The following is a 26,608-nucleotide window of genomic DNA, read 5'->3' on the forward strand; positions in this document are numbered from 1 at the left end:
GAAGCCTGAAAATACAATAAAACATACCGAAAATGAGTGCAAAATGTCAACTCCTCTTAAATGATTTAATGAATTTAGACCATTTGATAAAAATAATGAAGTTTCAGGGATAGTGTATTTGTGGGTTTGTTTTTTTGTTTTTTGTTTTTTGCATTGTGCTTTAAAACCAATCCAGTTTATTGGGGCAAATTTTAGATTACCTGTATCAATTTCTAATAACCGTTCATAGCCTACAGACATGGTCTTTATTATTTCAAACATCTCTATGTTAAAATTCAATGACGGCTTAAGGAACTGTGACTTTTGACTTAAAATACATTATTTATACTAACTTATTCTAGAATTTATACTAACTTATTCTAGAGGGTGCAAGACATACAAATAAGTTATTCCTCAGAAATGTATTAAATAAAACTTTATTTGGAAAAAAAAATCTTACAAATTATAATGCACCATCTATATGAATAAAAATCTATCATGTAATAGAAGCTAAACTAAAAAGATAAAACATCAAAATTACTTTAAAAAGGAAAAACACACGCTGATGTTGAGTCCTGGTCGTGAGTGTCCGGCCGGGCTGTGCTGAGCTGAGTCACGGCTGCAGGTGACCGCGGGTCCCTGAGTCCTCACGGCGGGACCCTCCTCCTCCCCAGGGGGTCACGTGACCCAGGGGCTCCCCCGACCCCTCCGGGCCCCGGTGGGCTGCAGGTGGAGCATGAAGGCCCCTCGGGGCGAGCCGGGAGTTGTAGTCGACCTGCGCCAGCACCTGCCGGAGGCGGGCGTTCTCTCGGGCCAGCGCGCTGAGCTCTCTCTCCATCCGCACGGCCGCCTCCCAGCTTTGCTGAGCTCTTTCCTCGCAGACGCGCACCTCCTGCTGATGGAAGGCAGCGGTTCTCTCCAGCTCTTTGCGCGTCTCCAGCTATCTTCTTGGAGAGGTTGCGGATCTGACACTCGGAGTTCAGCTCTCTACACACGCTGAAGAGCTGTTTCTTCGACTCCAAGCAGCGCGCTTCCTCCGCGAACAGTCTTCTGTGAAGCTCCATCACGCAGCTGTCATGTAAATCAGGCAGGCCTTGGAGCTTCCGCTTCAGCAGCTGGATCTCACAGTCGAGCCGTGAATTTTCACACCGCAGGGACGCTTCCTCAATGTGGAGGCTTGTGGTTCGTCCTGGAAGCTCTTCCCTCCCTTGCTGATCTCCCCTCGGGTGTCTGGCTGTCGCTTGCTGTTCCCCTTCGGCACGTGGCAGGGACACCCCGCCGTCAGCATCGTCATTGACGCCCTGCGGGTCAGCCTCTGGCCCCTGGACAGGGGGATGGCCGTTTTCTGCTTCCTTCTTTTGCTGGACGTCTGGGGCCCCGTCACCCCGGCGGTCTCCAAGGAGCTCAGGGGAGGGGAGGGTGGTCAGCAGGTGTTCGGCTGTGGATCTTAGTCGGTTGACCCTGTCTTCCAGGACCCGCTCCTTGCGGGCCTCGGGCGGCTCCAGGCCTCCTCCCAGCCCTTCCTTTTCTTGGACTCGCTGCTCTTCTCTCTCGATTTCTTGGTCAGACGGTTCTGGACTTTCTGGAAAATCAACATTGTTGTTCAAATCACTCATTTCTTTCTTCCGAGGTTGTTCTCCATCATCCTCTGATGCTTGTAAGGTGTGTTTTCCATCAGTAACTTGGGAAAGTGGAGAAGACCGGCCGTGCCACATGTTCTCCAGGAAGTCCGCCAAGTCCTGAAACGAGGACCCGCTCAGGTCTGTGTTCATCGCCAACAAGCACAAGGTCTGTAAGGCGGGAGGGCTGGCCTCCACCCGAGGCGCCTTGAGGTCTCCATCAGCCTGAGCCCGTGGCCCAACATCCTCACTACACTTCCCGCAGACTTCCTCACGGGCAGAAGACCTTTTCCCTCGCAGCTTCACACTTCTGAAACCGTGCCATCTCTTTACGGTGACAACCAGCACCACAGCACATGCCAGGATCTCCCAGGGAAACTCAGGGAGACCCGAGACGTGTGTCCAGCTCTCAGAAACCACCAGCAGAGTGCCCCATAGATGCTGCAGCATCAGCTGGAAGGCGGGCCCCAGGGCAGGCAGCAGGCTCTCCATGTCTGCGAGGGCTCCACTGCTCTGCCTCTGAGATCCAGGGGCCTCAACTGACCACTCAGAACCCTGCGAAGTGTTCCGTCTCCAAGGTAAACAGGTGCCTGACAACCAGGGCTGGTCAGTTAGGCGGGGGAGGGGAGGCCAGCCAGGTTCCAGGAAACAGTTCTCCCCAAGTGCTCTGAGATAGAGAGTGATCTAATCACCTACACAGGCCCTGGGGGAGGTGCAAACAGCTGATCTCAGCTTGGACCTGGGCCGTCTAGGTGCACCTGGCCCTACAGCGAACCTTGGGGGTCAGAGCACAAGAGCAAGTCAGTGCAAAGTGGTGAGACCCAGTCCTATTTGCATTGTGATGATGAATGACCTCTTCCAGAGCTTATTTGGTGGAGTTTACCCACAAATGATAAAATTGTTTCTGAAGGGCTTTACATGGAGATGAATCCTGGCTGATACACAATATTTTTGTTCATTTTCTATTTACCCTTTTCCCTCCATTACTGTCTCTGTCCTTCCAGCCTGCCCAGGCCATGGGTCCACCTTGAATCAGCCTCACTGGCTCCCTGCCGCGCACACACACAGGTGCGTGCTAAGCCCTGGTTATATGTACACAGCATAGGAAGCCATAGGCACACGAACAACTGGCGGGGATCCAATGTGGCAACCTCAGGCTGTTTTGCCATCCGAACACGAGTTTGGCAAGCAGGAGGGGTCAGTTACTCATAGCACGTGGACAAAGGCCATGCCATTTCCAGTAGCAAAGGTGTCAACACACCAGCTATGACCAAAAATGGTCTCTCCCCTAAAGTTAGGTCCCAGGCATCATCACATGTTCTAACCTTGCCCAGGAATTGCAAATGAGTTTACACAATAAGGGGTTTCCTCCTTGCCTGTTTGAGTCTCACCCTTCTGTCGTGTTCTTACAGAAAAGGCAGGTTAACATCTGGCCCAGGTTATGGGACTCTCTCATCTGCTCAGAGGACTGAGCTGCTGTCAACTGCTGTGTGTCCGAGGACTCTGCATGCTCTGGTTGGAGGCTCCTGGGTCATCTACAATTCAAAGCCAAGGGCAGTCACAGAAGCCTGGGGAGTCCTGGGTAGCAGTTTCAACGACATCAACAAAACTCGGTCTGGTTATCTTGGCAAGGGAGCGGCATCAGGAAACAGAAGACCTGGGTCTGAGTCCCGGTTCTGCTCAGTGTCAGCTTTATCGCTGAACTCTGAACCTACACTGCTTCTGGAAACACAGCCTGGCTGTCAAAAGCCATCTGTTCTTTGCAGAACTCCTGCTGGAAGGCTTTGCTCATGCCTTCCGTGGAACCTCCAGGCCACCGACTTCCCTCAGCCCTAAACCAAAGGTGGGTCATCCACCCACTCCCCCACTTTATGGGGGGGAAACTGAGGCATGGAATAAGTCATGCAGCCAGGATCACACACCAGTGCCCCAAAAGCTGGATGAGAGTGGTAACTCGAGGTTTAGCGCCTAAGCACAAAAAGCCCACGGCCAGCTTGCTCGATGTTTCCAAAGAGGTGATGGAACAGCCCACCCTGCCCCACCCTTGGGCCCTGCCCATGTCCTCTGGTGCCACATCCTGGGACTCCCACGGCCACCAAGCTCCCATCCCCACCCTCTGAGCGCTCGCCACATGGGGCTGTCTGGCCCCTCATGCAAGGAGTAGCCAGGACTCAGGGACGGGGGGCCCTAAGGGCAGCTCCTAGTTCTGCTTCTTATCCACCTTAGGGAAAAGCTGGAATATGGACCGCAGACACCTCATCTCTTTATGACCTCAGATCTGACTATGTTAGGAAAAACATTGTTTTTTGAAAAATCGTGATAATATATACATTTTTTAAAAAGGTTGGGAATTTGAGTGGGACAAGGAAAAGAAGAGTGGTGCTGATAGAAAGATTTTGAAAAGATCCAGTTCAGCCTGCATGAAAGAAATTTTCCTTGTCATGGAGACATCAGACCATTCTTTTTGCTTTAAATGAAATATGCTTCATCTAAACTGGCTGTGAAAGGGTAAGATTGTAAGCATGGACACAGAGAGACAAAAGAAAAATGTTCCCTCCCTGCACACCCTCACTGCCCCAGTTCCAGCTCTTTTGTTCTGGGTGAGTTTCTCCGCTTTCTAGAATAGTTCTCAAAGTGAGGTCCACAGACAACACCCTCTCAGGGGGATCCTCAGGATCAAAATGATATTTATAATAACATTAAAACATTCATTTTTCTTTCTTTCTTTCTTTTTTACTGTGTTGACACTTGCACTGATGGTGCTTAAAACCCTTGAAATCTTAGCACTAAACCATCCTAGCATTTTTTCATCATGGACTTACAGGGGAAAAGCACCAGTTTCCTTTAAAAATGTTCTTGAATAAGCAGTAAAAATTAATTTTCTTAATAAGTAAAGATACATCTTTTTAGTTTCTGGTTAACAACATGGAAAATATACAGAAGATCTGGTGCTACTGAGGTTATTCTGTTGTCTTGGGAAATGCAGTTGAGGAATGTACTTGAGTTGCAAGCTAAACTAACTACTTCATACATAAGCACCATCAGTTCTTTGAAAGAACAACTGACAAATGATGTTTATTCAGATTTGCGTTTTTGACAAGCATTTCCCCAAAGGAAAATTAAAGGAGCCTGTCGGTCAGTACCAAAAGAACAACAGCTTATTTGTTGCTGATGGTAAAATTTGAGCTCTCAGGTGAAAATCTGAAATTTTGAAAATTTATGTCTACCACTGGGAGCTTGATAGCTTCCTGGGACTTTTCTGGTGAAATTGGTGGGGATACTAACTAATGTGATCATTTTAAAGTGTATGTTGAAATGAGTCAACATTTTGAGGCAGTATTTTCCAATGACTAATGAATGTTACAAAATCACACATGGGTAAAAAGACTCATTCAAAGTGCAAGACGGACCAACAGAATTTCACTATTGACAAGTTTATTGATATAGCTTCATATTCCAACTGCAATTAATGTTTAAGAAACTACCATGCGTCAGCTTAAGTATAGAATAAAACAACATCCAGTTGTCTGAAACAGCTTTGAAACATGTTCCCTATTCCAATTACAGATTTGTGTGAGGCCTGAGTTTCTTTAAAGTGTATCATAACAGATTGATGCAGAAGCCAGCATGTGAATTCAGCTCTTTTTCATTAAATCAGACATCAAAGAGATTAGAAAACACATAAAACAATGCCATTGTTCCTTTTTTGGAAAGTTATTTTTCATAAAAATGTTAATATCAGTTGTTATTTCAGAAATGTTGAGTCGTATTTTAAAATTTTCTTTAATTTCTAATATAGTTAACATTGATGATCAGTGATGTGCTGTTAAACATATTTAAGCTCCCTTAAAAGGGTTGGTGGGGAGCCCTAATTTGTAGCAGATGCTGATATTTTGTTTAAATAAGTGTATATTTATTTTTAGCTTCACTGGGTGGGTCTTGGTTGCTACACCGAGGCTCTCTCTAGTTGCAGCAGTCAGGGGTTACCCTCAACCTGGAGTGCGTGGGCTTTGGTGATTGCAGCGTGCAGGCTGAGCTGTGAGACACCGGCTTAATTACCCTGAGGTGTGTGGAATCTTCCTGGGACCAGGGATCAAACCCGTGTCCACTGCCATGGCAGGGGGATTCTTATCCACTGCACCACTGAGGACATCCCAGATGCTAATTTTGGTGGTGTATAACTGCTTTCATCCCAACCAAGTCCCAGCTACCAATACCTCACTGATGCAGCATTGGGGAGAGGCCCACACCATCAGCTTGGGTTAGCCCACGGCGAGCCAGCTCCAGCACACCTTGGATATAATCCCTCTAAGGTTCTGGAATCTTCACTAATTCTGGAGAGTGGAAAGGAGGTCCAAGAATGAGTTTGTGCTCAGGCATCCCAGGACCACCACCCTCATCTTGGTTATGTCAGAACTCCAGGGGAGTCGAGGCCTCAGTTACAAAAGTCCTTGGGCTTCCAATCCTAAGGTTCTTTTTTCTTTTATTTTTTAAAACCTGTTTATTTGGGGTTTTGGTCGTTCCATGCAGCATGTGGGATGTTAGTTTCCTGACTAAGGGTCAAACCCACACCCGCTGCACTGGAAGCAGAGACTTAACCACTGGACCATCAGGGATGTCGCTATCCTAATATTCTCAACAGAAGCATCCTGAAGTCTCTTCTGTGAACACTGCCAAAGCCCAGTTGAAGATAAGATACCCGAATCTTTCTAATCTCTCCTTGAAAACCTTTCTCTTTAAGGAACACTTTTTGGGAATTGCTTCAGGAAGGTTCACAGTTGGTTCCAGCCTGGTCCTGATTTGCTGGGGGAGGGGTGCCTAAAGTCAGTTCACAGGGGCTGTGACCTGAAGTGGCTGAGTCACCGAGGGGCGGCCCAGTGCTCTGAACCCACCGCCTCCGCGCTGGGGGAGGGAGGCAGAGGGGCGAGGCATGAAGGCTCTTAAAAGGAGGGATTGATGTAAACAAAATACTTTATTATTTGAGAAAGAAAAGGCCAGATTACAAAACTTTGATAGATAAGTCCTGTTTATTATCATGCCAAAGGTTTACCATGGGTTTGATTTTCCATGACTCTTGGGTCGAGCCATGTAAAATTGCCAACTCTGTGGATAAAAACAGACAAATACTGGCAAATTCATGCGGTCAAAGCCCATATAAAACGAGCGAGCGGATGGCCGATTTTTTTCAACAGCCGCTTGTCTGTTGATGTTATAAACAGCTGTCCGGCAGATAAACAGGTCTTGCTTGAGAAGAACATCCTGTGCTTAGCGATACTGCAAACGGTCTTGTGTGGGTACAAGAGGCAATGGTCCCCCTTCTGGCTCTCCTCTGCTCACCCTACCACCCAGTTCCCCTCGTCTCATCACATGGAGGATTTGTCTTCAAAGACCTCACCACTGGTCCCCCTACAATGCTAGTGAAGACTGTCTGACTTGGAAACCAACGTGATCGTTTACAAAAGCCAGGAATACAGGCTGAACCAGGGGTTCCTTCGAAAGGACTACAAAAGTCTCCATCACAATGAAGACGTTTTCTTCACATGAACGACCCCAACACCTTCTCTTTCCCATCTTGCTGACCCTCTTTGCCTCTGGGCTTTCTGTGTGCAAGAAAATAAAAACTGTGGACACCCAACAGAAAGGAGCAGCTTGGTGTCCGGAAAACCTGAGACTCCACAGGTAAAGAAGATGGGACAAAATCAGGCTTCACTCATGTCCGAGAGGTTCATTAATTAAGCCTCCCCTCCCCCTGCACCTTCAGCTCTGTACTTTAGGCGCTGCAGTAAAAATAAAACTTTCTTACAAATTAATTATTTTTTTCCAGTGAATTACTTTTGCAGTAAAAATAGCTGCTACATAAATCCCTCCTGATCTCTGAAAAGGAGTCACATATTTCCAAAAATAGTATTCCTATTTTAATCATACAGCATAATTTGGGGCGTGGGGGTGGGGCTCGGGAAGGAAATGCCTGGTCAGGGGAGGTGAGTCGCTGGGGGAAACACAGTTGAACTAAAAAATAAAGTAAGTTTTGTATATAAACTTATTTCAAGGCATGCATAGAAATGGAAAACATATGCCATCTGTCAAGAAAAATACTGCTTTATAGCTTTTACATTACAATTAAAGGAGAAGCAGAGAGGCCAGGAGAGGCCCCCAGATAATAACATTAAGTTTCTTATAAAAATTCCCAAATGTACAAAGTCCTTGCCATAGATAATAACCCAGGCAAAACAAAACAAAAAACAGGAATGAACCTTCTTAGACCTTATTCCTGTAGGCATATTAAATGTAAATAATACACACTTTACAACTTCTCTTAATCTGCTCCGGCAGATTAAATGTTTGCAAAAGGACGCCAGTCAGTGCTCTTGAAAACCAGCGAACGTAGCAAAATGCCATCTGCATTCCTATTTTCACATACAGTTATATAATTATTTTAAATTACAATATACAATTTCTGTTAAATAGGTCTGTTAGGGGACTCTGATAACAATTACAAGGTTACAGTCATATATACAAACTAACTTCTGAAACATCATGTGTCTTTGCCCCCTGCTCCCCCTCAGAACCAAAGAGAGCTCTTGTGTGATTCCTGGCTGCAAAAAGGCAAAAGAAAAAATCCAACAAGTGTGCGTCCGTGACACGCTCGCTCCTTTGAGAAGACCCAACAGCCTGAACGATCCTGTCACCACACAGCCCGGTCAGGGCTAGGACGGGGGCCTCAAGCTTCTTCCTGGGCCATTCGAATGGAATAGCATCATTAAGTGGCGGGTTCCCGGCAGCAGGCTTTCAGAAGTGAGAAACCGTGCTGCCTTTAGCGAAGAACCGCGGTGTCCGATGGAGTAAGGCCACTGCTTCCAAGAGGCGTGCCGGATGCGCCGGTCCGGCCTTTCAGGGTCCTGCGACGAGTCTCGACGGCCCCGCTCCCGGCCGGGGCGGGCTCAGTCTTCCGTGTCCGGCTGGACGCCCAGGATGGCGTGCAGTTCCTCGGGCGTGAAGCCCAGTAAGTTCTGCAGGTCACACACGAAGCGGTACACGTAGCGCTTCCCCGACGTCTTGTGGATGATATTCTTGTCGTAGTAATAGCGCAAACCCCGGCTGAGCTTCTCGTAGTTCATCTTGGGCTTGTTTTTCCTCTTTCCCCACCGGCGGGCCACCTGTGGCGGGGATGGGAAAGAGTGCCGTTTAATTCCGCAATTGAAAAAAAGCACACTTGTCTCCCTCGTCCCGGCAAAAAACCATCGCAATAAAGAAAACTATCCTCCCATCAAAATAATTTTTAAAAAAAGAAAGAAAGAAAAAGCACACCTTTTTCATCACAACACTGTAAAGAAACTTATCCTCCCATCAAAATAAATTAATTTTCTTAAAAAAAGAGAAAGAAAAAGCACCCCTTTTCCCCTGATGACAATTTGGACGCATGCTTATTGAAGCACCAACGGGAACGCAGAGATGCCGTCTGCCTTCCCCCTCTGCAGCCCTGGCTATTTATCTGGGGATGGAGCGACAGGCAGATGAGGGAGGTGGGTCCCCCGACCCACAGCCCCGTCTGCTGAGGCTTCTCCCTCAGGAAAACCTTTGGGAGCCTAGGGGTTGGTCCTGAGACAAAGGAAAGGCTACGTGCCCCCACCTCCTGGGTTCGCACTCCAAGACCACCACGTCCACAGCCGCTGAAGTGGGACGGAGGCCACGTGACCGTCTGCATTCCTCAATGCCTCTGCCGCCCGGGGTTAGCGGGGAGGTGACGCACCACACCCCACAGGTGCCAGAGACCAAGGGCGCCCCTTGCGCTGACTGTGACGGGCTGGTAGGGGACCCGCCCTCAGCTTTCTCATCCAGACAGGCTGGCACAGCTCCGCCCACCTCAGCGGAGGCCTGGGGCTCAGTATCCGCCCCCCCCACAAGGGAAAAAGGCAAATTTCCTACGACATGTTCCGACGGTCAGGCAAGTGCCTCAGTTTACAGCTTGCACCTTTCAGCTCGATGACAGAGCAAGACGGGGAAGCCCGACAATACCGCCTGCACAATCCATGCCTCAAGAACCCCACGGACAGAGGAGCCTGGTGGGCCACAGCGCATGGGGTTGCAGAGAGTCGGACACGGCTGGGCCACTGAGTACAGCATATTAAACTGTGTATCATCGCAATAAGGCTCCTAAAGGGCCAGAAATGCCTCCTGCAGAAGAAGTGCTCTCATTTGCATATACTTGGGACCCGTTTCTTGCACCCGGGGAATTGGGTTTGCAAAGCCCAAGTGATGTGATTGGGTTTGAGAACCCCAGGCTTGAGTCCCCAGGTCTGGACATACCTCGTCGGGGTCAGCGAGCTTAAACTCCCACCCGTCCCCCGTCCAGCTGATGAATGACTGGCAGGACTTGTCGGAGAGCAACTCTAGAAGAAACTGCCACAGCTGGATAGGCCCGCTTCCTGCAGGGGAGAAGGGGGTGGGTTAGACGTTCTTAAACACAGCAAGGCTTTAGAGTCACCCTCCTGAAGCAAGAACTGTGAGATCAAGTGGTATCAAGTGGGTATCAAGGGGAAGGTGTGACGCTGGGTGCTGGGGACAGCCTTGGATGCTTTAATGGTAGAAGGCCAGATCCCAAGGTGAGGGCTTCTTCCCCCACGCCTCTCCTGCTCTTGGGAAAGAGATCACTGGACCCTTGATCACTGGGCTTGGTCTTTTTGGAGGAAAAAAAAAAAAATTCTGGGCCAGCATCTCCTTGGCATCAAAATCCTTCCCTCTGTTTAATTGTTCCTTATGTAATAACTTTCAAGGTTTATTTCTAGAAATACCTCGTGGGACAGGGGTGGGGGTGTTAGAAGGGGCCTTTCAACACAGGGTGAGGCATGTCATTCTCGGAACCCCACGCGTAGCTTTCCGACCGGATGACAGTGGCTAAATTGCTTGATCCAAGACTCAGGTTACTGAGAGGTCACTGGGGCACCTAGGGGAGTAGCCAGGGCCTCAACACCTGTTCGGTGAGGTAGATGCTTTGCAAAGCGCTCTCCATATACTTTTTCTCGATTAATATTCAGAACCGCCATCACCCTGTAAAGTATGACTGTATTGATATTTCAGAAATGAAGAGGGAAAAGATGGGCCCAGCGGCCGTGTCGCCCGCCCTGGATCACAAGCTCATCCAAGAGTCATCCCCCAAGCCACAGTGACCACATCGTGGGTACAGCTGTGACCTGAGTGACCACAGCCAGCATCCTCCGAGCCCATTTCCCTGTCTGTGAAATGGGTCAATACCAGCCGTGCCAGGCTGCCCTGGGGTCCCAGTATGTTCCTTGTCAACCACAGAGCTGGCAAGACAACGGATGGTCACTAACGTTAAAACAAAAGCCCACCCACACTATGGCTGTTTCCCTTCAGATCAGGCCCTCACGCCCATGTATGAAAATGACAGCCATTTCCACTCTGAGTAATTTCCATGGCTGTTTGTTTTACAGGACAGAAAAGAAACGGGATGCCTGTGTATTCTTATTTTAGCCTATTGGATTTTTAAAAGCAGGTATTTTTTTAAATCCCCAGTGGCTCCATACGGTCAAACTATGGGGAAAAAAAAAAAAAAAGCACACTGAAGGACACAGAAAGCAATCCAAAAAAAAAAATCCTCATATTTTTGCTAAAGTACTGGAAATATCTGGTTCTAAAAACAGCTTTAATATTTGTCCCCGCCTAGAATAGCTGTTACCCAAACCTTCAAAATAAGATGGATTTGAGAAGCAGAAGAAGGTAAACAGTCCCTGTGTTATTAGAACCCGGCTCTGTGCCCCTTCCCCTGGCCAGGCTACAGTCTCTGAAATTCCAGGCGTGGCTGAGTCAGAGCTTCAGCCTCCAGGGTCCGTGTCCCCCGCTGTTCTCCTCTCCTTTTGGGGACTGGCCAGGACCGACCAGATAAGGGAGCAGCCTGGGGATTCTCACCCACTACGCTGAGCTCATCCCTGTCCATGTGGCCTCTTTCGGATGCAGGGAGACAGCTTGCTTGGCTTAAGGATGACACTGCACGCATTAAACCTGGAGCGCCAACACGAGGTGGTCCAGCGAGAAACGCCCTTGGTAAACAAGGCGGGTGCACGCACCTGTGAAGCCAGCCAGCACGGCCGCGGGTATAACTGGTTTGCCCTGCTCCACCGGGTCACTCCGGTCCTGGATGTAGTCCTTGAAGGACATGGTCGGCTTGCTGAGGCCCAGGGACTGGCTGCAGTCGTCCTCGAAGCTCTCGAAGGAGGGTACCCGCTGCACATCCAGCAGAGACGACTGGCTGTTCCAGGACTGCAGCAGCGACTCCGAGCTCTCGAAGCTGTCGCCGCCCGTCTCCGCCGAGTCGTGGTCCCTGGGTTTCCCTGGCAGACACAAGCATGGGCTCTGACCCCTCCAGGACGACGCAAGGTCAGGCACGACCACCGACCCCTCCGGGCGTTCGCCCTGCCGGCCCACAGCCCCTCAGGTTTCTCATTGAACCACCCGCTCCTTATGAATAAACACGCTAGGCAAGTGCCTCTCCCATCAACTGCAGGACAGAGACATTGTGTAGCTCCGAGCCGGAGGGCCACACCGCATGGGAAAGGGCCACAATGTGCGTGGATCTCAGACACAATGTGAGCAAAAGCCCAACAGGAGAACACTTTGTATCCAGTTCAAGAACGGGAAAGACAGTGATGAGAAAAGTCAGGACAATTGCATCTTCTGGGGGTAAGGGGAGTGCTACTGACTGGGAGGGGGGATGAGGGAGACTTGTGGGGAGCTGGCACCCTCTCCATCTCAATCTGGGTGGTGGTCACCCAGGGGTATTTAAGGAAAAAAATCCAACCCGAGTTTAGTCCACCGCACACTCGCGAGTGTGTTCAGTAGCTCAGTCATGTCCGACTCTTTGCGACCCCATGGACCATAGCCCACTAGGCTCCTCTGTCCGTGGGATTCTCCAGGCAAGAATACTGGAGTGGGTTGCCATGCCCTCCTCCAGGGGATCTTCCCCCACCCAGGGATCGAACCCAAGTCTCATGTCCCCTGTACTGCAGGCGGAGTCTTTATCACTGTGACACCTGGGAATACGCATTTTCATCTCCACCAAGACATCCCGTCACCTGCCTACACTGCCTCCCCCAACAGCCCACTGGGTGGGTGGAGGACTCCGGCCACAGGAGCAGGAACTCTGCTGGTTCCCCGACACCCCCAGGCCCCGGATCAGAGCCGGAGGCACGTGAGGAGTAAGCTCGCTGAGCATCACTGCTGTGGCCATGTCCCGGCAGTCCAGTCCTTGACCTCCCCCAGGGGCAAAGCATGGGCCAACTGATTAAGAAACTCAGGTCACGGTCTGACCGTGGCCCTCGGAAATCATACCCCCAGCCCCACCGAGAAGCACGCTCGGGAGCCTGGGTCTTACCAGAAGCGCTGGAGAGCAGGTTTAGGCTGCCGGCTGGGAAGTCCTGGCCGACGGAGCAGTAGTTGACGCTGACGGTGCTGATTCGGGCCTTGGGGAACATCTGGAAGTCCTGCTCTGGCCCAAGCGTGCTGGGCGCCGAGGACGCTGGACACAGGCCATCCAGGAGGCCGCCTTTAGGGTAGCTCTGAGTCTGCATGCTGTACGGCGCCTGCTCCACGCCGAAACCTACAACACAGGACCACAGACCACACAGCTGTCAGGAGACATCGACGTGATACCCAGATACCCTACACGCCTCCAACCAGAGGGAACGCGAGCAGACCCACCCACTCCAGCCCTCCATGCGAGACCTCAGTGGACACGCTGAGGCTCTGACGGGCAGCTTTTCTGAGTCCTCCTCTTATCTAAATTTCCCAAAAGGCCTGCAGCCTCTGGACCCTGAGGGCAATGCTGCAGGTGAATATTCCTAGTGCTTCCACGGAAGCCTCAGGACGACAGGGTCACTGGCTCTTTCGACTCCCGAGGAAACTAAGGTCCAGAGCAACTAAGGGATCTGCCATCCAGCCTATGACCCATAACTGAGCATCACCAGTCACCCTGCCCACGCCCGAGGGGACCACCGTAAGCTACGCTCACCAGCATCAAACCACCAGAAACACCAACCCAAATTCCGTAACATCCCGAGTTCAGAGCAAATGGGGTATTGCTGTTCACACACCTCCTGCACCTGCCACCTTTCTCTATTACACTGATCTGACCCCGGCGATCAGCTCACTCTATTCTGCCCCCTCGAGTATAAATTGCCTCGACCGACACTGGCCAATGCAAAGGTTAACACAAGCCACCAATGCAATGTTAGATTTTCTAACAGCCCCACTGGAAAACTAAAAAGGCGCTGGCAAAACAAGTTCAAACATTTTACTTGACCCAAGAGATGGTAAAGAACCTGCCTGCCAATGCAAGAGACACGAGTCGTGGGTTCAGTCCCTGGGTGGGGAAGATCCCCTGGAGGAGGAAATGGCAACCCACTCCAGTATTCATGCCTGGAGAATCTCATGGACAGAGGAGCCTGGTGAGCTACAGTCTATAGGGTCACAAGAGAGTCAGATACGACTGATCCGAATGCATGCAAGAAATCCATTATCATTTCAACATGTAATCATAATTTTAAAAATTATTAAGGAAACATTTATACTAAGACTTTCAGATTGGTGGGCCTGAGTTTTATCTCACTGCACATCTCAATGTGGACCGGCAACAACTTCAAGTGACCAGTGGCCTGGACTTGTGAGTGTGATCACTGTGTGGGACACTGCAGGTCTAGACCCTGGCTTCGAACTTTTCGTGAATCTAACAGGAAGTCTTAGGACCAAGCTCTTAAGCGCAGAATTCATTGCACTGACCTAACGAATTGCTATTAATCCAATGAGGAACTGAGTTGAGGTGCGAATTTTCTTCATACGGCTCTTCGGTCTTTTCTTGGTTTTCTGAAAAATTGACAGAGGAGACACAAAATTACAAATCGAGAAGTTTTAAATGACTCAAGAAAAAAAGGTTCCTTTCTGAATTACTGTTCTACGGTTATTCCAGCATAAAGAAATGCATTTTAGCTGCATACTTAATCCAATGGTGTTCCCTGTCATTATGTCTTTTAAAAGTACTAGAGACAGCAACATATTTTCCTAATAACTAGAAAAAGACTTCTAAAATTACTGCTGCCATTGGCAAAGTTAAATTTTCAATTGTATAATTTGAGCGATCTAGAATTTGAATTGAATGCATCCATGTAGTCCACAAAGGGTTAAATGCTTATGAAGTACCCCCTTCACCAGGGGCCGGGAACACAGCAAATTGGGGACCTAGACAGATTCTCTGCCTGATGATGCTTCTGACCCATCATCTCAAACCCTAGGGTGTGTCCATGGGTGGCAAGAGCTACAGAGAGGTCAAAACAGTGCCACGGGTGTCCGAATGGGGACACGTGTCCAAGAACTTTAAAAGGAAAAGGTTAGCATTCTCTGTGTGAATTTACTTCTCCAAACACACAACCACACACACATCCACATATCCAGACACACACACTGAGAAATGGCAAAATGGGTCCAACATGCCAACAAACAGATTCAAACAAAAACTTGTCAGATCAGACTTGTCCAGGTTCAGGGAAAATTTAAGGGTCCTTAGGTTTTCCTTCCCCTCAGAAGCCATAACTACAAAGAACTGGTCGGGAGGCCCTGATGCTGAGTATGTAATAGACGTTGAAACTCAGAGTTTAAAAATCAATTGAATGAGAAATTTTCTCTGAACTCTACCAACAGGCTTATTTTCTTATATTTTTAACTTGAAGGAGTCCTATGTTTTGCTTTTTTAACTCAATGTACTTTTTTTTTCTTTTATCCAAAATGTGTATTGGGATGGTTTCCCATTCATCTTGACACAGGGTACGTTGAGCGCTGCTTCCATCTGAAAGAGCAGCCTTCTGTAAGCCTTGCTCTTCCTCCTGAAGGCTGGCTGAGGACAGCAGAACACTGAACACATATAACTACAGTTTGTGCACAGCTAGATACAGGGTGATTCTATAGCATCCTGGGCATTTCACATCCATGAAACAGGAATTGGGGCTCTGCACGAGGCACTTGCTCCTGTTTCCTCTTCTCTTCTGGAGAGGGATGAAGGAGATACTTTGCAAGAGGCCTGTGCTCATGGGGAGGGCGTCATGCCAGTGAGGTTTCATGTATTTTTAACACTACTCTCAACGCTCTTTTTAGGTCTAAATCAACATTTTCTACATAAGAGTTCTTTTGCTTGAAGGCCAGTTTCTGTACAATATTTCAAGTGTGTAAAATGTACATCAATTACTTCTACATTTGTTTATAAACACAAAACAAAAAGTCTTTGTGGGATCCCATCTGGTCTTAGGGAAAAAAAACTATAAAATTCCCAGTTTATTGCTTTGGCTGGGGCCAACGTATTTCTTAAGGCTCTGTAAAGTGAGCCTCCAAACACGGGCATCCCAGCTCCCTGACATCAGAGCCACATGTATGCCTCCGATTCATGAGGTCTGGCAATGCTGAACACCTTGGTGACGAAGGCTCCCGCCTTGTGGCTAATGCTCCCCACACACGTGCTTAAGTGGAATCAAAATCTATAATCACCACCCTGGCGCCGACTCGTGCCAATGCCATTTTCGGTCCGTCTGCCCTCCATCACTGAATCGCTGACCCGACAGTTAGCATCCACAGCTCCCCCATCACTCTTTCCCACCACAATCGCCCTGTCGCTCACAGGTACCTTTGATCATCTGCTCCAGATGCTCCCAGAGAATATCGCCCACAAAGTCGGGCGCCAGCTCCAGAAAGCGCTCCTTGCCAAGGTTACAGAGCACCTGTCCCGTCATGCCGAACCTCTGCAGGTTCACGTCCACCAGACTGAACTCGTTGGTGGCCCAGAGAAGCCACTGACATACCTGTTGCTCAGTCCACAGCCAGGGATCTAGCAGGGAAGGGAGAAAAGCAAGGCGGTGAGGCCAGACGCACTCCCGACTTACCTGCAGAGCCCCGATGGGCACCAGGGCTCAAAGTGATGAGCCAGCAGACACCCAGGACGATGCTGAGGGGCTAACAGCAGTGCTGGAAGAAGTGTTCAGCGGGGTGGGTTTCGAAATAAAAACTGGCTCGGCTTCATGAGAGCTCTGCCCCTCTTTGCAAGACACCCTAGGCGCATGCTTGAAATGATGCCATCTCAAGCTATGGCGGCCCGACGCCCCGGTCTAGCACAGCGCAGGGCAGAACGCGGCTCCAAGAAGCAGCACTTACTCTTCGGGATCCCCAGCCGGCGCTGCTCCTTTTTGAAGCCACTGAAGGTGGCTTTTAAGGCTTGACTCATCACAGCCTTGCTGCATGGGGTCAGCAGCGGCAACTCGCAGTTGGCTGAGTCTGAAAAACAAACCCCACGGGGACGTTAACTTCCAGCTGGCCACAACACAGGGAGAACGGATGGGGGGTGGGGCGGGGAGGGAGTCTTAGCTCCTACGGAAGAACAATGAGCATCCTCAGTCTTCAGCATCACTCCCCAGAGGAGGGTAAATATTAATATGAACCAAAATGGTTTCTGAATGAAACTGAGAAAATATATTATAATTTAATAATACATGTATTATTCTAATCATTATGTAACTATACTTCTTACAATTTAATAACTACCCTTATTTGAAAAAAAACTAAAGTAAAACTCGAGTTGAATTTTTGCCAAACTTCATAAAGTAGCAATCGACGCCTAGGTAAGGCTTCTCTTGCAGGCCAGTCTTACATTTTTGACAACCAAGGAAGCTGCATGGTTTTTCACCAAAAGCCTTAAGGGGTTGTAAATGGCTAATCTGGAAGCGACTTCCATCCATTAAACTAAGCTGCAAAGAGACAGCAGATGTCACAGGAACACACAGTACTTAGCACCTGGGATGTCAATTTGTTTGAAAAACAACCTTCTCTGCATTTCCTCAGCAATTTCAAGAATGATGAATGATGGTCACGTGACAGCATGCTTATGCAAGCACACGTGTTTTAATTAATTTTCTGGGCTGTATTCTTTAGCACTGACTTCATATGACAAAGTCATCTCTGGAATGTCTCCCGCTAACAACTCTATCATAGTAATCACAGAGGCGTCACCTGATGTGCTATTCCTTTCAAAAGAATGAACACTGATATGAAGAACTGCAGGCACGAAGGCAGATGGGTAAAGACGAGCAGGAATACTTTGCTGCCCCAAAACTGGTGGTGGCAGGGGGAGATCTAAGCTAGGGACATGAACCTAGGATGAAAAGGTGGGGTGCACTCTGAGGTCCACTGGTCTGCATCACAGAGGGGGCTGGGAGATGGGGCCTGGGCTGGCTGCAGAGTTGGGGCAGCCTAAGAAGCCGCTCAGGGCCCCCTGCGGTTTGCCCCCAGCAGGGCGCCTCCTCTCCCTGGGGTGCATCTGGCGGGTGAGGACTTCAGAGTCACCAGCTGCATAAAAAAAGAACTGTTTTCTCCCAGATCCCAGCCTCTGCCTGACTTTTCATACAAAGATTCAAGACATCAACAGGCATCCCTTACGAAGGGTCATCTACGCACTGAGATCCTTAGGGACATCACGCTCAATTCATCAAGTCTGAGTAACCAATTACCATGAGAAATCGAATCCAAGCCGGTTGGCACTTCCTGCAGTGTTTGCTCTTCATTTAGGGAGGGGAAAACCGCGAGCAGGGACCCATCAAAGGTGTCAAAGGCGGCCTGGCGCTGCAAAGGCAAGAGGGAAAGAAAACAGAAACGCTGGCATTTACACTTAGTTAATGACCTGTTTTAAAAGTGGTCCATGGGCAGCCTCACCAAGACACCCTGATTCAATTTGCCAGTTTATAAAGCCACGCATGGAATCAACCAGTCGGTACTCTGAGCAGACTTCTGAGAAGATCCAAGTGACCCAAAGGATCTCTTACAGGCACACCTTGGAGACGCTGCAGGCTTGGTTCCAGACCACCGAAATAAAGTGACTATCACAGCAAAGAAAGTCACACAAATTTCCTGGCTTCCCAATACATATAAAAGTTACTCTTACACTATTACATGTGCAACAGCATGATGTCTAAAAACCGTGCACATACCTTAATTAAAAAATACTAACCATCATCTGAGTCTTTGTAATCTTTTTGCTAGCAGAGGGTTTAAACTATGTCGAAGATTCCCAAAATGTGACACAGAGACATGAACTGATCAAATGCTGTTGGGAAAATGGTGCCAATCAATGCCAGGCTGCAGGGTTAGCAGAAGCCTTCAATTTGTAAAAAACTCAGCATAGCAAAGTGCAGTCTATCAAGGTCTGCCTGTCATCAACCACAGAATCAGAATGACCGGGAATTTACTTTTAATGGCCTGATCAAGTTAAATGTATAAGTTAAGCAAACAAACCTAAAACCAAGAGAGTCTTAGAACAGTGCCTGGAGGGACTCAAGAGACCACCTCACTCCAAACACCTGGCCCTTCTCAGCTAAACGGGTGAGACACGCCGGCCGTGAGCATAAGGAAAATGACTCTCATGCTGTTGTAAGCAGAAACTAACACAACAATGAAAAATTATCCCCTAATTAAAACTGTGATAAATCATAATGGAAAAGAATATTTTTTAAAATATACATGTATAGCTATGTATGTATGTGTAAATATATATATATATATATATATATATATATATATGTATAACCAAACGACTTTGCTGTATAATAGGAATTAACAACAATGTACATCAACTATGTGTGTGTACAGGTAATTGTGTCTTACTTTTTGCAACCCCATGGACTGTAGCCCTCCAGGCACCTGTCCATGGAATTTTCCAAGCAAGAATACTGAAGTGGGTTGCCATGTCCCCCTCCAGAGGAACTTCCAGACCCAGGGATCAAACCTGTGTCTCCTGCCTCTCCTGCCTTGGCAGGCAGATTCTTTACCACTGCACCCCCAATGAAGCCCTACTATATTTATACTTCAATATAGAAGGAAAATTAATAAGGGGGGGGAGAAAAAAGAAACCAAAAAAATGATTCTTGGCAAAAGAGCTTCAGCTCACTGCAGTTAAGACAAAAGGCAGGGAAAGAAAAAAATCAAACAAAATACGTATGAGAACATTCCTTAAGATTTAATTTTGTAAAAATGTAGTGTATTGAAAAGGTCACTCCTTCATTGCCTCCCATCACCTATGAAGGGGAAAGATTTCCAAAGAAAACAGATTTAAAGTTAAACTACCTACAATTTAGGAGAAGAGACACACACAGAAAGATAAGCCTGGAGCTGTGAGAATTTCAAATACAAATGGAACAGCCTGTACTGTAAGACTCATTTGTAAGTAACAGACAAAGGCCTGATTCATCATTGCCTAACTTGTGGAAGAAAAACGTGAAGAACGGCTATATTTTTCCAACATAAGCTGGACCCATGTCATGTGTAATACAGTGACCCATTTGTTGAGTCAAAAGTGTGTAACACATTTACAGATCCAATGGTTGGTGTGTTTTCTGTTTAGAAATGCCAAACAGTGAATGACGCATGACATAAGAGGGTAGGCAGAAGCTGGAGCTTGACCCAGTGATGTTGGCATCCAGCCCCCCAAAAAACCCAAAGCAGGGATACCCAACTGCCCAAGACCTACAGGGGGGCGGGGGGCAGGTAGAGGCCAATCATGCACGTGTGAAATACTCATCTCGACTTATAAAATAGCTTATAGCAATGCTAATTTTGGTGACATACCCAATAGATTTTTTAAATTCCTGGCGTGGAAGCCTGGCGTGAGGCAGTCCAAGGGGTTGCAAAGAGTCCTACAGGACTAAGCAACTGAACAATAAAGCATGGCCCAGGTGACTAAGAAGTGCCTTTCCTTTCCTGACTGCCTTTCTGTTCTGTTTTTAAAACCAAGAAACCACAAGACAAGATAAATTCCCGCTGGGTATTTCAACACATCAGTTTCAGCAAGAGCGGTTTCTTCTCCAAGCCCAGAAATCACACAGGCATAAGCTCTTCAAGTTTATGGGAGAAATTTTCTCTAGAGGTGTCATTTCAAACTTAATATTACTGTAATTTCTTATATGGTTTCTGCCAGGCCACAATGAAAACGCCTGACCAGACTGAACAACAACAAAAACCTCACTGGCTTGAAATTTGATCAGTTTCATGATACTCTGGAAAGACCTATGTCAGTTTTTGCCTCCTGGGGTTTGATCAGACAAACAACCTCCTAACGATAGAGAAAAGCGGAACATGCCAGAGACACAATATTGTACAAAACACTACCAATCTAAAACCACTGCTTCTGAGACATCTTTACCACAGAACACTTAAAAAAAAAAAAAAATCAAATCTCTCTGTCACATTTGGAGAAGGCAAATGGCAAATCATCAGTTTGTGTTGCTAAAGAATGTTCCCAAAAGGGAGTGAGATAGAAGCTCCATGAAATGTTTATTACCAGGGAGGAGGCTGTTTAATCTGATTTTCTCTTTGTTTTTAAACAGCCGCAGTTGTCCCAGGAAGGACAGACTGCCTGAACCCCACAGGCACTGACCCTTCTGTTGGGAGCAGGAACAGCAGCCAATAATTGGGCCTGCCTGCCTCCTCTAAGCTCTTTCAGCTCTTTCCACTACTTGAGGAAACTTCCTGGGTGGATAGAACAGATACCTCCTCCAGTTCTCTTCTCTTGAAAATTTATAGAACATTCCACCTGGTAGGAGCCTCAGAAATCAACTACCAAGGCCTCACCATCCACAAACTGAGTGGTTTCCTTCATGTCTTGGAGGATAAGTCAAACACACACCAGAAAACCCATTTAACAGATGAAAACACTGAGACCCAGAGAGATTAAGCAAACAGTCCAGAGTCACACAACCAGTCTCACAGCTAGAACCGGTCTCCTGGGACCCAACTGTTTTTTCCCTCCTAGAAACTGAGTTTTCCAATTTTTTAAGTTTCTATTAAGACTTGTTCACTCACCTTGAGTGTCCCTCTGTAATTGCTGGCCACAGGGGCCACCTGGTCCATGTTCTTGATTCCAAAATCATTCATCTTTAAAAAAGAAGAAAGAAAAATTAAGAGTTGAAAGAAGCAACAAACAAACCAAGTTGATTGTTAAGTCCACATCCACACCTCAGCTCAAGTGCTCCAGCCTTAACAGGTCATTCAGAACCGAATGCCAGGAATTCTTCTCACAAAGGTGATGCTACTCAAGGAATTAAATGATAATGCCGCCTGCAGAATTCCCTTAGGATCTGAGGCACACAGATAAAGCTGCCTTCCGGCTGGCTGGCACAGCAAAGCTGGGGGCCTGGGTCCTTCCAGGACAGGCGTGGGGAGGACCTGTTTTTCATCGCCAATTTCAAGGTCAGCTCGGGGTGTAGGAGCTGTTGGGGGCTGTGGGCCGGCTGCTGGGCCGTGGACCACCTCCTGCGTTGCAAGGGGCAGTCAGCTCAACCTGGGAACTCCAGGGCCAGCCGCCACAGCCGCTCCTGGGCAGATCCAAATCCTGGAAAGCCCGCTGGAAGACCCGCCTCGGAGGCCCCCTCCCCTCTCCAAGCTCAGGAAGCACAGAAAAAGGAAGAACCTCGGCTTGAGATCAAACCCTCCTGCATTATCTCAGATTCTCCAGTGTGGAGCACACAAGCTCAAAATACTGCATTTGTGGGCTGCTCAGCTGTGCGTTTCTTCAAGAGTTAAGTAATTCCGACTGCGGACCTGCCTTACTTGCTTGGATGGCCTGGGCTTTTACCTTGGACCTACGCTGACCAGCGTGGTAACCACGAGTGACTCCTGAGCGCTTGGTCCTGGGGACTAGGGCGGACTCAGATGTGCTTGCCCTCGATTTCAAAGATTTCACAGCGCAAAGTCAACTATCTCAGTACTGACTCTTGTGTTTACTGCGTGTTTACATAATATTCTGAATGTGTTAGGTTAACTGAAATTAATTTCGTCTACTTCACGGTATTTAACTGTGGCTATTAGAAAACTTAAGAGCTACATGTGTGACCTGCAATTGGACAGTTCCCTAAGTGACCTGTGATTTGCTGTAATCAACTGAAAACCTATCTGGGGCCCTAAAACGTTACTGTTTGCCAGGGTAGGTTAAATATTAGTACCTGAGAAAAGCACTTAGATAATCCCTGCCAGAGCATTAGATGAAAAAAACAGAGCAGCTGAAGCTGATTTTCAAATACCCTGGGAAAGCCCACCCTCCTGGCTTCAGGACAGGGAACTGGAAGTCTAGAATAGGAAACTTCACGGGTACCTCTCACTGCCCATTCTGAGGTTTCCACTGGGTGCTGCTACCTGTTTCAACCAAAACTCTGAGTAATTAAAACATTGTGCAATGGATAAGGCTGACTAGCAGAGGAAAACAGCATATTTTCCTGTAACTACTTAATTCGAGTTTGTCTTTTCTTGTTTTCTCTTTATGGTCAACATTATGGCTAAACCAGACCCGCTAAGGAGTCAGCATAGAGACACACACACCCCCTGGCTAGAAAGGCAGTGTGGGAGGACAGTCCCTGCCACAGGGGAGGCCAAAGGCACGGGGTGTGTGTGGGGGGTGTGTGTGCACGCTCAGTCATGTCAGGCTCCATGACCCCGTGGACTGGAGCCCGCCAGGCTCCTCTGTCCATGGAATTTTCCAGGCCAGAATCCTGGAGTGGGCTGCCATTTCCTACTCCAGGGGATCTTCCCAACCCAGGGATGGAACCCGTATCTCCGGCATTGGCAGGCAGATGCTTTACCACCAAGCCACCTGGGAAGCCCCCCGGAGGCACCGGGGGTGGGGGGAGTTGTTAAAAATCTCTGAAGGCAGGTCATCATCAGGGTGGCCAGTGCAGGCTGAAAAGGTCTGACAGTAAATAATGGGGGGTAGGGAGAGGGTGTTGTCCAGGATCAAAAGGGACTGCGTCTGCTCAGAATCCCCACTTGGTGAATCCCGTCATCCACAAACAATCAAAAATCAATATACAGTATGGATGACCACTGGCCTGGTAGGTTCCTACTTGCGAAGGGCTAAGCCTGAGCTGGGGGACCACACCTTGCCACCTTACTCAACAATCTGACATCCCTGAGAGGTAGATGTTAAGCCATCTGACAGAGAGGCTACAGAGACACCCCCCCCCACACACCCCAGGACTTTGCCCAGGATCACAGGGCTACTGCGGGGGTGGGGGTGGGGGGGCTCAGGGGCATAGAGCAGACCAAATCCCCTTGGGAGTATGGCCCGACCTCCTGAGCTCTGCCTTGAGCCAGGATCCCCTGAATGGTGAGGCCTGGACCCTCCTCCCAGCAGTAAAGAGCAGAGAACACACACAGATACCATTAGACTAGGCTCCTGCTCTCGACTTTTCAGATGCAAAATGCTCCTTAATGTGAGAGCTTTATGTCGCTGATCTGCATGAACAAAGCCCTGTCACCTGTTGATGACATCAGCAAGCCTCAAAACAGGAGATCAAAATGAAAGGACATCTTGGATGTCATCAGTTACCCATCTCCTTCTCCTGACTTGCAGACTTTATTCCACATTCTTGAGTTTCATGGAGATGGGCCGAGAATAGATGTGGAAAGCCACGGAGCAGCCCGCCTGGTTTTTGAGTACAAATTCTGAGAGGAAAGGCAATCTACCACTCCCATATAAAGAGCTGTAATTACCAGCTGCGGAACAGAATTCTTGTGTTGTCCGGTTTTTAATTTGTTTAGTAAAAACCATGTACAGTCAAAGTGCTCTACCAATGGTTTCTGGCAAACACCTAACTAATCAAATTTAAGTTCCTCTGTTTTACTCAACAGGTTCCCAGGTGGCTCAGTGGTAAAGAATCTGTTTGCCAACGCAGGAGACCCAGGTTCAATCCCTGGGTTTGGAAGATCCCCCCGGAGAAGCAGATGGCAACCTACTCCAGTACTCTTGCCTGGAGAATCCCATGGACAGAGGAACCTGGCGGGCCACAGTTCATGGGGTTGCAGAGAGTGAGACGGGACTTAGCCTCTAAACAACAGTTCTACTCAACACGGCTTGTGAAGATAGCAGACAGGCCAAATCAGTCCACATAAGTCAGTTTCACATTCAGGTCTTTTTGTGGTTGCCCTATTGATCGCTGCTCTTGAGAAACAACAGGAAAAAAATGGGTAAATGGCAGTCATGTTCAATTTTAAAACAAGTAGAACTTGCCCAACAACAGTACCCTTATGGGAACAAGTGATTGCTTCTGCGAGATTAGAGCACAGGTTTGCATTTAGACAAATTGAAAAAGAAAAAAAAAATCAAACCCTAAGCGCACTGTTGAAGATTGGTTTTCTGTTTCGTTTGAAAGCTATCAATTTAGGGAGAGGAATGACTAATCCCAGAAATGAGTGTTTGACTATTTCCCTTCGGGACACACAGTGCGCTAGTTTACTGTACTATGATATTATTCAGAATTTTAATAAACCTTAACTTAGAGATTTATCTCTCGGATTGGTGGCGGTGTGGGATGGCAGACAGCGCACAGGCGCTTCCACTGCACGGAACAAGATGAATCTCTTACCGGTAAATTAAAATAAATTACCCCTATCTCCAATGGGGGCTGCTCATTTCTTTACTTCCTAAATAAACTGTAGGTCAAATACTATTTTAGGATACCCTACAATTGAATACAGGCCAACACAAAAGTCTTGAGTGCTTAAAAAAAAAAGCCATATACGCACAAATGCTGTTACCCCTTCGTCCAACATGCTGTAAGATCGAAAAAATAGAGGCAGCCTTTCGCACCATACCCCCATTTCCGACATTCTCCCCACGTTCACCTCCCAGCACCGAGGGGCCCGAATGCAGAGGTCCTGGGGAGCCCGCGGGGGTCTCCGTAGAGCCGCCGGACCCTCCCCGCGCCCCGGTCGCCTGCCGCCCTGGCCGGGCCCCGGACGCGACAGCGCAGGTGACCGGGAGCGGGGGTGGGAGCCGCAGTCCCCCAGGTGTTCCAGGCGCCCCGGATCTTCCCGGGCCGGGCGCCCTCCGGTAAGTCACCGGCAAACCGGGGCGCGCCAGGGCCCCTCAGACACCTTCTCTCGCGTCCCCCAAGCCCCCTGGCGAAATCAGGTTTGCCGGGCGCCCACCGGCAGGAGCCACCCCCGCCTTCACGCCCGCGTTTCCTTTTAAAACAAAAGCAAGTGAAACGAGCCGGCGCGCCCCGCCCGCCCCAGCCGCCTCGGCGACCCCAGGCCCCGCGGCCCAAGTTCGGAGCCGGCTCCGCGGGTCACGGCCAGGCCCACCCCGAACCCTGCTCGCCGCCCACCCACCTACCCCCAAAGCCACTCGGCCACCCCGGGAACAAGAGCCCCAAGCGGACCGATACTGGACGCGCGACCCCAGAATTCCACGAATAGTCGCCACCCTGCCTGCACCCCAGCTGCGCCCCGGGGATCTGGGGCGCCACCCGCGTCCCCAACTCGGTTCCTGGGTTCCCTGGGAGAGAAGTGGGCGCCGGAGGGCGCTCCCCGCCCGCCGACCCCAGCCGGACCCGGGCCACCCCGCCCGGCCCGACCCCGCTCTTACCTCGCCGCTTCCGGCAGGGCCGCCGGGGGCTCGGGGCCCAGGCTTCCTCGGTGCTAGCCGGCAAGCGCGCGGGCGCGGGCGCGCGAGTGGGGCGCTCGGGGAGGCCGCGGGGGGCGGGAGGGCTCCGGGCGCTCGGGGTTGGCCGGGGCGGACCAGGGACAGCGGGCGGGCTCGGAGAGATCCGGGAGGCCGGGGCGGGCCGGGGACGGCGGGCGGGCTCGGGGCGATCCGGTTGTGGCTGCACCGCGCTCTGCGCCGCCGCCGGAGGAAGTAACCGGCCGGTCCCCTCCGCCGCGCGCTCTTCTGGAGCCGGGGTATCGGGGGGAGGAGGGAGGAGGGAGGAGGGAGGGGACATCGGGACAGGAGGAGGGGCGGAGGGGGAAGGGAGAGAGGAGGAGGAGGGGCGGAGGAGGGGGCCCGGCGGGGAGCCTGCGCGCGGAGAGGAGGGGCGGAGGGGAGGGGAGGAGCACGGAACCAGGGGCGGAGCCGGACCTGCCCGGCAGGACCTCGCCCGGCGCCTGCTGTCGCTCGGCGGCTGATCTCCTAGGGTCGCTGC

At 49.4% G+C, this 26,608-nt stretch overlaps 1 protein-coding gene across 1 annotated transcript; it reads right to left on the reverse strand.

The window, feature by feature from the left end:
* Positions 1 to 6,551: 6,551 nt before the first annotated feature.
* ETS2 (ETS proto-oncogene 2, transcription factor) lies at positions 6,552 to 26,157 on the reverse strand. The gene is made up of 10 exons (XM_061167301.1): positions 26,053 to 26,157; positions 21,495 to 21,566; positions 18,152 to 18,263; positions 16,803 to 16,922; positions 16,279 to 16,479; positions 14,391 to 14,474; positions 12,988 to 13,212; positions 11,684 to 11,947; positions 9,906 to 10,024; positions 6,552 to 8,755 (listed from the first exon to the last, which is right to left on the reverse strand). Exons 2-10 carry the CDS (start codon positions 21,564 to 21,566, stop codon positions 8,540 to 8,542), a joined length of 1,413 nt encoding a protein of 470 aa, XP_061023284.1. The 5' UTR covers positions 26,053 to 26,157; the 3' UTR covers positions 6,552 to 8,539.
* Between the last annotated feature and the right edge of the window lie 451 nt (positions 26,158 to 26,608).

The sequence above is a fragment of the Dama dama genome, chromosome 19, assembly GCF_033118175.1.
Source record: "Dama dama isolate Ldn47 chromosome 19, ASM3311817v1, whole genome shotgun sequence".
In the NCBI taxonomy this organism is placed as follows: domain Eukaryota; kingdom Metazoa; phylum Chordata; class Mammalia; order Artiodactyla; family Cervidae; genus Dama; species Dama dama.

Coding starts and splice junctions, on each gene's coding strand:
- ETS2 (XM_061167301.1), bottom strand. CDS start 21,566: ATGAATGATTTTGGAATCAAGAACATGGACCAGGTGGCCCCTGTGGCC. Junction 16,923..18,151: donor CTTGGATTCGATTTCTCATG/GTAATTGGTTAC, acceptor TTTGTTTTTCAG/ACTCAGCCAACTGCGAGTTG. Junction 13,213..14,390: donor GATTAATAGCAATTCGTTAG/GTCAGTGCAATG, acceptor CCTGTGTTGTAG/GTTTCGGCGTGGAGCAGGCG.